This window comes from Balaenoptera physalus (genome assembly GCF_965194825.1).
Source record: "Balaenoptera physalus genome assembly, chromosome: 10".
Lineage (NCBI taxonomy): Eukaryota > Metazoa > Chordata > Mammalia > Artiodactyla > Balaenopteridae > Balaenoptera > Balaenoptera physalus.
In genome coordinates this window covers 105,820,235-105,834,522 of record NC_138889.1, presented here as the reverse complement: position 1 = coordinate 105,834,522, position 14,288 = coordinate 105,820,235, and the positions used below count along the sequence as shown (strand labels likewise).

The 14,288-nt window shown below is 48.3% G+C and overlaps 1 protein-coding gene across 14 annotated transcripts in view; it reads right to left on the bottom strand.

Moving 5' to 3' along the window:
- The window catches only part of MARK2 (microtubule affinity regulating kinase 2), a 57,957-nt gene extending 44,958 nt beyond the window's left edge, over positions 1 to 12,999 (bottom strand). For 3 of the 14 annotated variants that reach the window (XM_082477597.1, XM_082477604.1, XM_082477593.1), the window contains exon 1: positions 11,065 to 12,123. In XM_082477597.1, coding sequence (XP_082333723.1) covers positions 11,065 to 11,118 — 54 coding nt within the window. In that variant the 5' untranslated portion in view covers positions 11,119 to 12,123. Of the gene's footprint in view, positions 1 to 11,064 lie in introns of all 14 variants that reach the window. The other 11 variants (XM_082477590.1, XM_082477594.1, XM_082477598.1 and 8 more) reach the window with 9 other exon arrangements.
- Positions 13,000 to 14,288: the final 1,289 nt, after the last annotated feature.

Sequence of the window (14,288 nt, the reverse complement as noted above, 5' to 3'; positions counted from 1 at the left end):
AAAATATAATTTTTAGTGCCTCATCCAAGGCATTCTTAAGTGAAAATGGCTTTTTTTTAAACCACAAGTGTGTAGCAGGAAAGTCCATGACTATGACCACCAGCAGAGTTTTGTGCCACTGCCCTGATTCATGTTATGGCACCAGCAGTTTTCTCTGTCACTGCTTCTGCACCAACAGTGCAAATGGAAAGGAAGTTGTTCCAGGATAAACCATGAGTCAAAAAAGTTACTCAACCCTATGCATATTTATCACAACTTGTGTTTGTTGTTGAGCATTCACATAAAAGAAAATATTTTTTGAAGCATACCTGGTGCTGATACAACTTGAGCCATGTCTATAAATCTGCTCATTTGTAAGATGAAAGTAAAATTTTATAAATAAGATATTACCTCAGTCTTCATGTTTGCAGCTAAATCTTTAATTCGACAAGTCACGGTAACATATGAAGTAGCACTACCCTGAACTTTACTGACTTTTCATTCAGTGGGCATTCAGGAACGTCAGCTGTTCAAAACGTCATTAGTCTCTCAGCTACTGGGTGGGCTATTCCAGCCAAAGCAATAACTCATCCTGTAAGAGGCTTCAGTGACTTTGTCATTTCTAGGTGGAAAAGCTGGAACAAATTTTGGCTTTTAAAGAGACCATGGTGTGTACGCTTAAAACACGTAATTCCTTCTTCTTTAAACTCTGACTGATTGGTCTTGAAATGATGCTTCAACTTAACTGGCACCCTAATACTACATGAAAATGCTCTGTTGCATAAGATACAATAAAGTACATTATTTGCATCTATAAAGCTGAGAAGATAACTTTCATTATGATTTTCATTTCTTTTAATTTTTTTTTTCAGTTCTTGTCTACAGTTTCGCCCAGTTTCTTCAGAGTAGATCCCTCCCTTTCACTTGTTGATATGTCCAGTTGCAGTAAACAGAGCTGGCAGCTACGTTGAAAAAGCAAGACTTCCAACCTCCCTTTTTTAAGCCAACAATTAATCCTTAAATATGAAAAATACTATAAATTTTCTTCTATTTTAGAATAAAACAGAATTAAGTGCTAAAATAAACTATAAATACAATTTTAAAAATTATTAGTTTTCCCCAAAGTTTTTACAAGTAAGTGTTGCAGGTTGTACTTACTTCTCGTGTTTCTTCAAAGGTGAAGGAAAATGCTGAGATTTTAAAATAACTACTTATTCGACAATAATGAGGTTTACAGAGATTAGCAGGTATAACCGAAGAAAACTATTAAGAGCACAGTAGAAGTACTGAGAACAAATCGAGTTCATCACTGAAAACTTCCATATTTTTTTAATAAATTTATTTTTATTTATATTATTTATTTTTGGCTGTGTTGGGTCTTTGTTGCTGCACATGGGCTTCCTCTAGTTGTGGCGAGCAGGGGCTACTCTTTGTTGTGGTGCGCGGGCTTCTCATTGCAGTGGCTTCTCTTGTTGTGGAGCACGGGCTCTAGGTGTGTGGGCTTCAGTAATTGTGGCACACAGGCTCAGCAGTTGTGGCTTGTGGGCTCTAGAGCACAGGCTCAGTAGTTGTGACACATGGGCTTACTTGCTCCACGGCATGTGGGATGTTCGCGGACCAGGGCTCAAACCTGTGTCCCCTGCATTGGCAGGTGGATTCTTAACCACTGCGCCAGCAGGTAAGTCCCAGAAAACTTCCATATTTATACCTTAAAGTACTACCTTAAAAATTCTAGGAAACACAAAAATAAAGAAGCACACATTCCACTGGCCAAGAGTGATGACATCAACACACATCATTTAGCCTCTGGAAAACTCCACTGTACACTGGTGAGAGAATGAGAGTGAAACAGGCAAATACTGCATTAATGTTACAATGAAAATTATTTTGACTTTGTATAGCACCAAACAGGTCTTAGGGACCCCAAGGGTCCCCAGACTACACTTTGAGAACCAAGTTCAATATTGTGCTACCAAAATTAATAAGTGCCTCCCCAGATCTCTCCCAAGACAGGATCTAGAGTTATGGCATTCCTGATTGGTCAGAGGAAAACAGCCTAGAACTAGCTTAGACCCTGTCACCAGGGAAACTGGGATGCCATCCCTAATAAGTTGTCAAGTTGCCAAGCCTGGATTTACTGAGGAAGGTGGCTCCAGAGACACAAAAATAAAATGTTTTCTAAAGCAGTGAGTCCTTAACTTTACAGAAATCAGAGGAATAGGCGAAAGAAAGGACTGGGTGGTTCTGTGATTTTATACAGGAAGGGGATCTCAGACTAGCAAAATTCCTCTCCTGAGCCATGCCACAAAAGTGGCATACAGGGCTTCCCTGGTGGCACAGTGGTTAAGAATCTGCCTGCCAATGTAGGGGACACGGGTTCGAGCCCTGGTCTGGGAAGATCCCACATGCCACGGAGCAACTAAGCCCGTGTGCCACAACTACTGAGCCTGCGCTCTAGAGCCCGCAAGCCACAACTACTGGGCCCGCGTGCCTAGAGCCCATGCTCCGCAACAAGAGAAGCCACCGCAATGAGAAGCCCTCCCACTGCAACGAAGAGTAGCCCCCACTTGACGCAATTAAAGAAAGCCCGCGCGCATCAACGAAGACCCAACGCAGCCAAAAATAAATCAATAAATAAATAATTTTAGAAGTTCCCTTTAAAAAAAAAAAAAAAAGAGGCATACAGGCATACAAACAGGTAAGGCAGTGGTACATGGAGATGAAAACCCAAGATGGACAGTGAAAAGGAAGGAACAGAGTTCAAAGAAACCAAACAGAAAAAAAAAAAAAAAAAAAAAGGAAGTGAGACACAAGTCAGCAGAGGGGTCAAAAGGAAGAGGAAAATGCACTGACAGAAACATTCCCTGATGAGCTCTGCGGCGACACTGCTACCTTTCTCCCTGGCCACAGTGGCAGTGTGAAAAAAACTGAGCAACTTACTTGCTGTTCTGATAAGGCATTCAGGCTCTAGAAGTGGCAAGCAAGGAACATCAACAGGAACCAACTGAGACCAAAATCTCGGCCCAAGATTCAAAGTCCACAAATCCACAGGAGCTGCTGAGAAATGACTGTCACCCTACCTCCCAGGCCTCACAAAGGGGAGGCTTTCTTTTCACTTCAGAAAAGCCAACAAAGGTAACAAGAACCTGCCCTTGAAGGCCCCTCTGCTAGTGAAAAAGGAACCTAAAATCATCAGCTGCTAAGTTCCCATGTGGTCTTTAAGAGAAACAGGGAGCTTTCTCCTGTTGCCAAAGGGTAAACACTGCACGTGAATACAGGAACACAATGAAAGAAATCCTGGCACTAGGTGGGGCCTCCTCTAACACCCGGATCCCAACAGCTCAGAAAAGCCCACGCTCCAGTAACTTTGGATTTGGCCTTCCAGCCAATGAAGAGACTGCACATCCACCACCACCACCACCACCATTCACACCACAGAAATAATGGGCAGGCAGAGGGTGGTGTGTTTTTTTTCCCCTTTAATCAATAAAGTTGCCTAATATTGATATCTTGTAAATAAACGAAGTATCATTTTTTAAAAAGTGCTTTCAAAAGTACATAAACCTCTCCAACAGCATCCTATTTTCTTTCAGATATCTGATTAAAAAAGAAAACTAAAATAAACAAACAAATTAAAAAACCCAGAAATGCTAGGAAAAGCACCTACGGAACCCCAATGGCTGGAAGAGGACAAGATTCTTCCAGTCATGACAGAGACATTCCAAACTACGTCCCTTATACTGACCTGGAGTTGTGTGGCGCTCAGAGAAAATTCACTAAGTTGCTCAACTGAAACAACGATGACGATAATTATTACATCCTGCCAGCACTATTGTAAGTGCTTTATATTCATTAACTCTTTTAATGCTCACAACAACTATATCTCTAAGATAGGTACTATTATTACTCGTTTTTCTTCACAGGCCTAGAGGGATAAAGTAAGCCCAAGGTCACAGTAGGGGCTGACCCAAGATTCCAATACAGGGACTCTAGCTGCAGAGCCTGCTCTGACCACAGTGACACCATTTATTGGAAGTCCGAAAGTGCTGGGATCTCCGTTCAACTCTGCCATAAGCTCAACTCAATCAGAATGCTATGCTAGACCAAGAGGGCCTAAGGGACCCCACTTCCTGTGACTGGAGAACCAGTAATTCAAACTCTTTTGGGCAAAAACAAAGCAACAAGTCAAAAATGCTGCCAATGCTATGTGCCAAGGCAGTCAAAAGATGGCCATCTGTGGAGAGGAGGTGGGGAAGTGATGGGGTAAGGGAAAACCAGCAGACACTCGGGTCTAAAGAAGGTGAAGGAAAAAGGGGGCCACCCTGCATATAGGATATGAGTAACCAAAACAAAACCTTCAGTAAAATGGTCCTCAGGAGAAGCAATGAGTAAACCACTGTAGCAGCAACAAGGACATAAGCTAGAGCTCTGCCTGCAGGTAGCTGCACTCATTAATCACCAAGCTTTTGGACTTGGGAGCTTTCTGCTTAGTGGGAGACTGAGAAAACAATCTGGCTACATCAGCAGCACCTGCAGTCTAGTCGCAGGGGGCTCAGAATCCTGCTATGTCCCCTCCCTGAGAAAGATTCCCTACTGTGTTCAGGAAGTGCCAGCACGTGGTGACTGAAGGCTCCCACCTTTCCTACAGGTACCTTGATCAGGGACACTCAAACTGTTCCCCATGGCTGAAGTACCTGTTAAACTGCCAAAGATCAAAAACTATTCTCTCTCCTTTTTTCTTCTCCAGCGGGCCTGGACAGACAGTACCTATGTACCGATCCAAAAGGTCTGGGGTCTGGTTGGATTTAGCAGCCAGATCACGACAGCCAGGAGTTCCGATTCCCTTCCAGATTCACACGTGGGGAGCCAAGCACAGACCTCCTGGCCAGGCGAAGGGCCTTTTGCCAAGCTGTGAACTGCAAAGAAAAGGAGCTCTATCTTAGAGCTTCCAGTGAAAGGTGTGTAAGACCAAGTTGCTTTGAGTAGCATGAGGTGTGGAGAAAGCCCACTCACTGGAGAGGCCCAGCTCAGAGACCCATTCAGAATTAGGTGGGAAGGTGGTTGTTTACAGACATCCTCCAAACTCATGCCTCAATGAGCAGAGCCCCAGAGGAGGCAGATCTTTGTATTGCCAATTTCCCAAACAGCACAGAGGAAAAGAGGCCGAGGCGGCTCAAAACTAGCTTGACTGGTTCTACAGAGAAGTCACTGGTCTGCTCCGCCTTCCTTATGTTAAAAAGAAAAAGGTGGCTTGGAGCCAGTTGTTGAACCCACCCCTCCCCCCCCCCCTTCACTGTCCCACAGGATCCACCTAGCCACCAAGACCAGTGTCCATCTCACCCTCCCTCCTACCCACTTGTGATTCTATGACTTCATAAGCCTAAAATCAATCATTTGCTGCACAAGAGGAAATATATTTGTTTTTTGCCCTTTTCCAATGAGAAGGAATAAATGAAAGTAAGGGGGAATGAGTGCCAACCCAAAGACAGACATCTGTGGAAAGAACTCCCCACAGGGACCAAAAAAACTTCAAACACTAGACAAAACGGACATTCAGATGAAGGGATCTAGCCTATTTATACCCGGCAAAGGAGAAGCAGGTCTAGCGGGCCAGAGAAGGACCTGGGATCCCTCCTCCTCTGAGAGAGAACTGGAAACCAAGGGGGCCAGATGTTCTCTTGGAGCTTTTTCAGAACCAGATGTACCATCTCAAAGTCTAAAAAACAGCAAAGACATTCAATAGCTCGCACTAAAAGGGCTGTGGTGGTGTAGTGACGCTCTGCTCCGAGAGCTAGAACTTTCAGAGTTAACATGGCGACAGACAGCCTCTTCCCATGCCACAAGTGGGAAATGGGTGGTTTCCTCCCCCACAAGGTTTGTAAAGCCTTACTCTTCCCTTTGCTGAGACAGAAGGAGAAAATGCATAGGTAACAAACACTTCAGTGACTCATATTTGATGAAGGCTGGGAGAAAGCCTGGAGAATCCAAGCTTCAGGTGCAAAATGTACAAATACTGGAATCTACCATCAAGAAAAGGAAACCCAGCCACCTATCTGGTTTGTCATTTTGCTGAACTTCCTCTGAAGGAGGAAGGGCCAGGTTTAAACTCCACCCACCCTTTCCACAGCCCTCTCAATTTTTGCTTTGACGCAGGAAAGTGGCGAACGTGGCAGCGTCACCATGGTTAAGAGAGAACCAAACCTTTTCCACGTCTCCTCCCAAAGCAGAGGCCTAGTGGTCAGTCTACAGCTTAACCCACCGCAAGGAGCTGGGGCTGGACCTGGTTACTGCAGGAAAGCCTCATCAGGCAGCCTCAGGGAAGGAAGGATGACCACCCTCCTTGCCCTTTCCATCTGCTGAGGTTACTTCATCCCAATCCATTAATGAGCTTCAAAGTGCGGCTGGGGGGAGTCCATTTAGCAGAGACGCTATCATGGGGCCAAGGCTGGCGCCCAGCCCCCACCTCGCTTGTCGATAATGGGCCACAAGGTCCGACACTTAGCTGCACTCTAGGCATAAAATATTCATTTAGGTCGACATAGTACATACGAGGAAAGTCATGGAAGCTCCTGGGAGAAGAGGAATGCCAGCCAGGTGGCTAAGTGCTCAATGGGAAAGAGTTCATGAAGGCATGGGTTAGTCCTGGTCAAATGCCCACTGAGAATTAGGCTGTTCTGTCCAAAGGGGAAGCAGTCTAGTCTGAGATGTTTTTGACTCCCAAGAGCTCTAACCATGCAAACCTCTCAGAAAACAAATTCTCAGTCTTTTCCTACCTCACAGGCATCAACTCTGTTTAAGACATCGATGCTGAAGAAAACTCAACCCCAATCTTTGGTCGCCATCCGAAAGATTCAGTTATCCCTGTGCAAACTTGATTTTAATCTGAAGCAGGACGCATTTCAATGACTGCCTTGTATCCATCTGTTTAGCTTTTTCCCAAAGTCCACAGACTAGAGAGAAATTATTACAATTTACTAGGCAGCTACCTTTACCAGGTTCAAAGTTTGTAGTATGGCAACTGTATGAACTCCAGGGACTCCTAGAGCCCTTGGTCTAACAATACCTCTTTCCTGTTTCGAGGGTGAAGCAGAAAGTAAGATTATATGGTCTGACATTCACCCACACCCCTGACCAGAAGGCAGCACCACCAAGGAGCCCCTGGCCAGGGTCAAAGGGCAGAGGTCGGAGTCAGCACCCAGAGCATGGGGCTTGCTGCACACAGCCTGCAGGACAGGGAGTGAAACGAGAGCGAACTGAGCTCTCTACAAAACAGCACTAAAACCAGATTACTCAGTGAAACATTCAGCCAGAGTCAACACTGGGATCCAAGGGATATGTGTGTTTGGAGTGGCTCAATGGTTCTGTACAGGATTCTAAAAGTTAGATTTGCTCTCTCACCCACACTTCCAAACTCCTCTTCCCAGAATCACCTGAGAGAAGAAACAATGCCACTCACTCCCTGGAAGGACAACAGCAGCCCCCTCCCTCGCCCACTGCAGCAGAGGCAGAGGCGGGTGGGCAGTGAAAGCCCCTTGCTTTCTCTCAGGTGCTTTCTCTCAGGAGCCCTCTCTTGTGGTTCCTGAGGCCCAGAGGTGGGGCAGGTATGAAGCCAATGTAGGCCCTCTACCAGGTGTTGCAGGAAGCTTTCTCCAGCGGCAGGTGGACTCTGCAAGTTGGACCCCTCTCCACTTGCCTATTACTGCTGCTGCTGGCTGGAAGACGAACAGTCATCTTGCTGATTGCTTTCACCACTGCCAAGCCTCCAGGCCAACAGAGCCATTTGGAAAAGTGAACAGAAAGCTCAGCTCTCAGATTAAGAATGCCCAAAACTACCAGCCCCAGGTCACAACCCTCTTTCTGCAAAAGGAAGAGTCTATGACTGTGAAAAAGCACATCTGCAATCAGGTGTCACAAAAATCACAATAAAGACAGGGCTTAACTTTCTTTTTATCTCCTACTTTCACTGTTAGAAGCAGAGTCGACAGCAAACAGGCAATCTCTCTGCAACACTAGGTTTATTTTATGCTTCAACATTTTGTGTGTGTGTATGTCTGTTTAATTCAGATGTGATCAAAGAGCTCCTAGAAACAGCTTCTCATCAGCCACATGTTTTAAAGAAAGGGGGAGAGAAAGAGCAAGAGGTTGGAGCTCGAAGACAACCAGCAGAGTTTGTTTACCTATTTTCTTGTGAAACCAATTTAAATAATTTAAATCTAAATAAGATAATCGAGGACCTTTGGGGGAAAGAAATCAAACCAACCAAATCCCTTGCTTTTTATTTCACAACATTAAGGCTTATGCAATGACCACTTTAGCTAGAATCGCAACAGGACCGAGAAGAGCTTTCTGGTCTCACCTGGTGGCATGATCTAGCCCAAGGGAGACCAGTGCTTCAGGCCTCTCTAGCCTTATGACCAGAGGAGCTGCTACTTGTCTTTTTTCTTGTTTTAAAAAATACTGCACCTGCCCGTTATGTTTTTCGAAATCCACGCTTTTACTGGAATGAGACTTAATATCAAGTCAATGGTGCGGCTACCCTGAGAATGACAGAAGAACCAATGAAGCGGCTCAGGGGAACCTAAATCCACAGAGTGGAAACAGGATGAGTAATTCATAATTTGGAACAGGATGACAACGTATGCAGCCAGTGCTCTGGACAAAGTTATCAAGGAGCAGCTTACGTTCCCAAATGGTTCACAGAGTTCTGCTATCACAAAATCAGTAGGCGTGCACCGGGTTCCTACTATGCGCTCAGCATTATGTGAGGCTTGTAGGGAAGAGAGGAAATCAATGCACACATCACAAGAAAAAGACCAAGGCAAGAATACATTTACACTGAGTAAAGAGCACAAAGAAACCACATTGAGGCACTCTGTTACTCTACTTTGCTGAATACAATGCCCCCCACAGCCTTGCTGAGAGAGTAGGCACTCCACCGCCACTCCCCAGATGCCTGAGGGTGCCAGTCAGTCACTTGGCCTCCTCCTACCAGCTCAGAATCAACAGTCTGGGAAAGTCCTCTGGTTAAGCAGGGTTTACCTGCTAAATAAAGGCTGTGATAGGAAAAGGAATGGAACAGGCAACCTCAAGAGGGCCTCGAGAAAGTGGTTCCCGGTAAGGAGAGAAAACAGCTGGCACTGGAGGGAAAGACTGTGAGATACAGGCCATGCTCCAGTTTCCAAACACCTCAGTCCCATACAGAACCAGCTGCCAAACCCGCTGATGAAATGGAAGTCAACCATCACTCCCTCTCAACCCATTTCAACCCCAGAAGCAATCAGTCAATCCATCAGTAATGAAAGGGTCAACCACTGCAGAAAACTTATCCAGAACTCCTCTTGAGTTCCTGACTGCCCAGATGACAGAGAGTTGAGGGGGTAACAAAAGAGAAAAACATCAGAGAAATGAAAAGAGGGTAGATTTTTCAGAGAAAGTTGTTAATATGCAAGAGAATATAACAACAGTTCTATTGCACTAAGGAGAAAGAAGTAAACAAGATGAAAACATAAATAATGTAGTGAGAGAGAAGGATGCAAAAAGCATTTCAAGCCCCACAGGAGAAGAGCTCTTTTTTCAAGTCAAGTTTTTTTGGCCTAGTAAAGTTCTCCACCAAGTTTTTTTGGCCTAGTAAAGTTCTCCACCAAGGTATGACAGGCAGGGGACTCTCCACAGAGCAGGCAGCAAGGGACACTAGAGATGGTGAAAGAAAGGGGAGGGGTGGAAAGTGGACGCCTCTCGGCTAAGAGGTGAGATGACGCAGAAAAGGCTAAGGCTTGGGTGACAGATGATAGCAGTGATTGCCAGGATGAGGGGTAAGTGTGTAGCTCAAGAAACTAGCGTGCAAAATTCCTGGCCCGGGGGGTTACAAAGACTAGCCAATCACAAGGGGATGGATAGGGGCATATGCGGGAAAAATAAACATGATGTGAAGAAGGCAGGAAACTAATATGGAGATTAAAGGCAATCGTGATTAAGAGGCATAGTAAGTAAGATGGGGTGAGGGGAGAGAAACCAGAAGGCAACAAGCAAGGGGGAAGATACTATGTAAAGTGACAGATCCAGGAGCGAAGAAACAAGAAAGCCTCACGGTTTGTGTTGCGGTGTAAGAGGACAGAAAGGCAAGGACGGGGATGCAGCAAGGCCTGGGAAAGGACCGAGCAACAGGTTGTGTAAAGGGAGTGGGGCTGAAATAGTGAGTGTCTTTCCCTCGGTAGGAAGAGCCCAGGGAGAAGGCTGGTACAGCACTCACAGTGAGAAACAGGAGGCCAAGACTCAAAAAACCCAAACCCCAGAGGAAGAGAACGTGAGGGATCCAAAGACTCTGAAGGGAGTGAAGACTGGAACCCCAAAGACAACCTGTGGGAAAACTATGCGCATGACAGCTGTACGGGAAAACACGGAAGCAACAAATGCCAGCGCGAGGCACCAGGGAGCTCCTGGAGAAGAGAAGGGAAAGTGATGAGCAAAGAGTAGGCGAACGATTTGGAAAGGTGATGAGGGTGGAGCTGGTGGGTTGCAAGCAAGAGGGAGAGCACAATCTGGAAAATTGCAAGAGGCAGGGTAGAAAGCCGGGGAACTGGAAGGGGATAGGGATCGAGAACACACTCCGGGGCGAGGACCCTGAGGGTGATACTGGGACTGGGAGAACCGGTGCGGGCGGAGGGGAAGCGAGGCTGGAGGGATGGAGGAAGAGGTGGACAACGACCTGGGGCAAATCGCAGGGTGCTAGTCGAGGAACAGGAGGGTGGCTGCTTTAAGCGTGGGTGGAGGAAGACCAGAAAGGCCCCCGAGAGAAAAAGGGAAGAGAAGAGGAAGCTGGGGAGGTAACACGGAAGAGCGCAGGAGGGCGGTGAGGGGAGAAGGGGGGGGGGTCGGCAGAAAGACTAGTGTGCAGCTTGGAGTCTGGACGAGGTGGGTCCCAGGAGAGGACTCGGAAGGGAGATGTACGGGGCCAGGAGCCAGATGACAGGGCAGCCGAGGCTTACAGGATGGCAGCAGGGGCACGAGGGGAGCTGAGGAGGGAGGAGGCTCTGCAAGGTGCAGGGGCCCAGCCAGAGAATTCGGGGAGCCCTTAGGGCTCCTTACCTGCTCGGTGTCCCTCTCGTTCAGCGTGGGTAGGGGGGTCCGGGCGCTGGACATGGCGCCGGTATCTCAGGGGAGGGAACCGAGAAGCTCGGAGGAAGGGAGGGAAGGGAAGGCGCGGAGCCCGGCCGGGCGGGGCTTCTCACAGCAGGGGCACCCGCCGCATGGGCCCCGGCCGGGGGTGCGGGGAGGCCGGACTGCCGCTCACGCCAGCCCGGGGATGCGCCGCTCGGGCTAGGCCGCGCCGGCTCCGAGCGGCTCCAGACCGCACCCCCCCGACCCCCGGCTGGGCTGTGCCGCCTTTCGGCCGGGCCGCGCCGCTCCGCCTACTCTCTGCCGCCGCAGCCGGCCGCCTGCCTCGCTCCTCCCCTGCCCTCAGCGGCACTGCTCCGCGCCCGGCACACAGGCAGCCGCCGCCGGACCTGCTGCTCCCAACATGGCCGCCACCACCGCCGGCCCTCGGCTCTTTCCGCCGGCAGCAGCCGGAAACATCCGAAGCGGCTAGAAACGGGAGGGGGGCGCGCCTTCTCCTCCTGGGCACGGACTACTGGTGAATTCCGGAAACACCCGAAGAAGGTAATCCCGGGGACGCGCGCGCCTCCTCGATTCCGAAGACCAAGCTTCGGCTCTGTTTGCGGAAATCCACGAAGGGACTCCGGGTACTCCAGCCACGCCCACAGGCCTTTCCCCGCCCACTTCAAACTGGCTCTCGGCAGTTTCCGGAAACACCCGAAGCCGCCCCGCTTGCCTTGAGCCGGCCCCGCCCCCATCCCGCCCCGCCGCCGCCGGCGGTCGTCGGCCATTTCCGGCAACACCCGAGGCCGGGCGAGCCTCGGGTCATTCCCTCGGGTGGTACCCAAAGTCTGACTCTTCGTTTCTTTCCGTCAGTTTTCGGGTATTTTCAAACCTTGAACAGGGAGCGTGGATCACGTGTGCGTGTTACCATTTGACTAAATAGAAAATAAGGCTGTTAGCCATCCCTGCTGTTGGCATCCTTTGGTTCTAAGGCAACATCCTGTCTGTGTGTCCTTTCGTCTCTCAGCTAGCTCATTAAATACATCTCGTTTATCATCCAGCCTGTCTATCAACATGTGTGTCACCTGTCAGATGCAGCGTTAGTCTATTACCTGTCTACCTACTGTTCATCACCAGCTGTCATCTATCCTGCCTTCTATTTATCTATCCATGCACCCCACATCTAGTCCACAGGGCTCCTCAAGGTCCCAGGCAAGCACCAGGTAAACGTCCTTGGCTCCGAGCTGCCGGAAGCTGCAGAGATCCCCCCAGCCCTGCATTCCACCTCCAGCTGTGTGTAGTGAAAATGCTGTGTGATCTTGGAAAAATCACATAACATCTCTGTTTAGACTCCTCAACGTTCCTATATTGACAGAATCCATGCCTTTGTTCCAGTGATGACATTCTAAATAACATCTTTGAATTTGTTACCTTTTTTTCTTTCAGAAAAAGTCTTTTGCTTGTTCAAGATAGCACAAAACGGCATTGCACTATGGCAATGAGTCACGCCAGTTCCCTTTTAACTATCCCTGTGAGGTAGAGCAGGAGAGACATTATCTTAATTCACATTTCAGTTATCCCTTCTAAGACAAGGAACTCATAGGAAAGAAAAGAGAAACTGGTTGAAAATGAGGATTCCTCAGGATGGCACAAAGAATGGACACCTAGAGAGGTTCCTTTCCTTCTCTGGTCTCAGTTTCCCCAGCAATGAATTGAGGTCATTAGATTCATGAGCTCTGAGGTCCCTCTCATCTCTGGAGAGCCCCTGACTTTAACAGGAAGTCCATGTGGCAACCTGAGTTCACTCTTCACTTCCTCCTAGACTGTCTCACCAGGGAGGGGCAGTAGGCTGGCTGGTCTGATTCCTCGGGCTCTCAGCTGCCCCCACCCATTGTATCCTGGACATGTTGAAAAACCACCACTCCCAAACCTACCCTAAGTTCAACAGCAGGTAAGGTAGGCAGAAGCCAGAGTCCCCACAAGAGCCAGAGACGAAGCTCAAGTAACAAGTTCCCAAAGGTACAGGAGGAGAGAGGCCCAAGGGCTTGTGGGGAAAGAGTGCTGGTTGGACCTCTGACACTTGACTTCCAACTCCAGCTACAGCTTATTGAGCAGAGCCCTTGGCTAAGTCAACCAGAGAAATAGGCAGCCAGACAGAAGCAATGAGAGGATGGTATGAACATACTTCCTAAGGCAACAGGTATGACCTACAGTCTTAGTAAATGCTCGGGACTCCATGACACCTCCTCATGCCCCACCTCAGCTCCATTCAGGCATCCAGCCCTTGAGGAAGAAGTTGGTGAAGGAACACAGAAGGAGGTGAGAGGGAAAAAAGAGGAAGAGGTGAAGCCAGAGGACATTCCCCGACCCCAAATTCATCCGGAAAAATCCATGAGAATGATGTGCCCTCTGGTGGCCAAAGGGAGACTCACTGTTGATTCCTGTGCCCCGTGTAACCTCCAAGACTTGGGTCCCTGGAATAAGGGAAAAGGGGAGGCGGTTGGAGGAGCAAAGGAAGGTGCACTCAGGGGTCTTCCCTGGCCCCTGTCTAAGCAAACTTGACTAAGCAAACTCTACATCCTCCATGCTTCTTACTCAAGTTCTCATCCCTGCACTCTGCCCCTTAGCCCCTGCCTCCATCCTACCTGTTCTCTCCTCTTCCTCGCAAGGCTGTCTAACCGGTCTCCCTGCCTAGAGTCCCTCCAACCTGCCCCACCAGCCATGCCAGAATAATCTTCCTGAAGTCCAGCTCCAATTACATCTCTGCCCTGCTAGAAGGCTCTCACCAGCTCCCCTGTGGGTTAGGCAGGCTGATTTCATGGGCCTATGATCTGTGCAGTCACACAAAGCCCCACACTTAAGAAGGGCCTTGAGCTTGATTTAATGCTCTACTGTCATCCCTCTTGAAATTTTTACCAAGGGGGCCCTGTATTTTCATTTTGCACTGGGCCCCACAAATTTTGTACCTGGTCCTGGTGGTAGGAAAAGACTTCAGGCTGCACTGAAACCTTTGCACAATCTGGCCTCAACTTACCTTGTGAATATCCTCTCCAACTAGGTATCACTGGTTGACACCTCCCTTCAATTCGTGCCCTGCCACCAAGCTCTCTCACCTTCATGCTTTTGTTCAGGCTGATCAATTGCCAGTCACCTACCTCACCTGGAATTCTAGATGTCCTTCAAGATCCAGTTCAAATATCGTCTTCTCATAC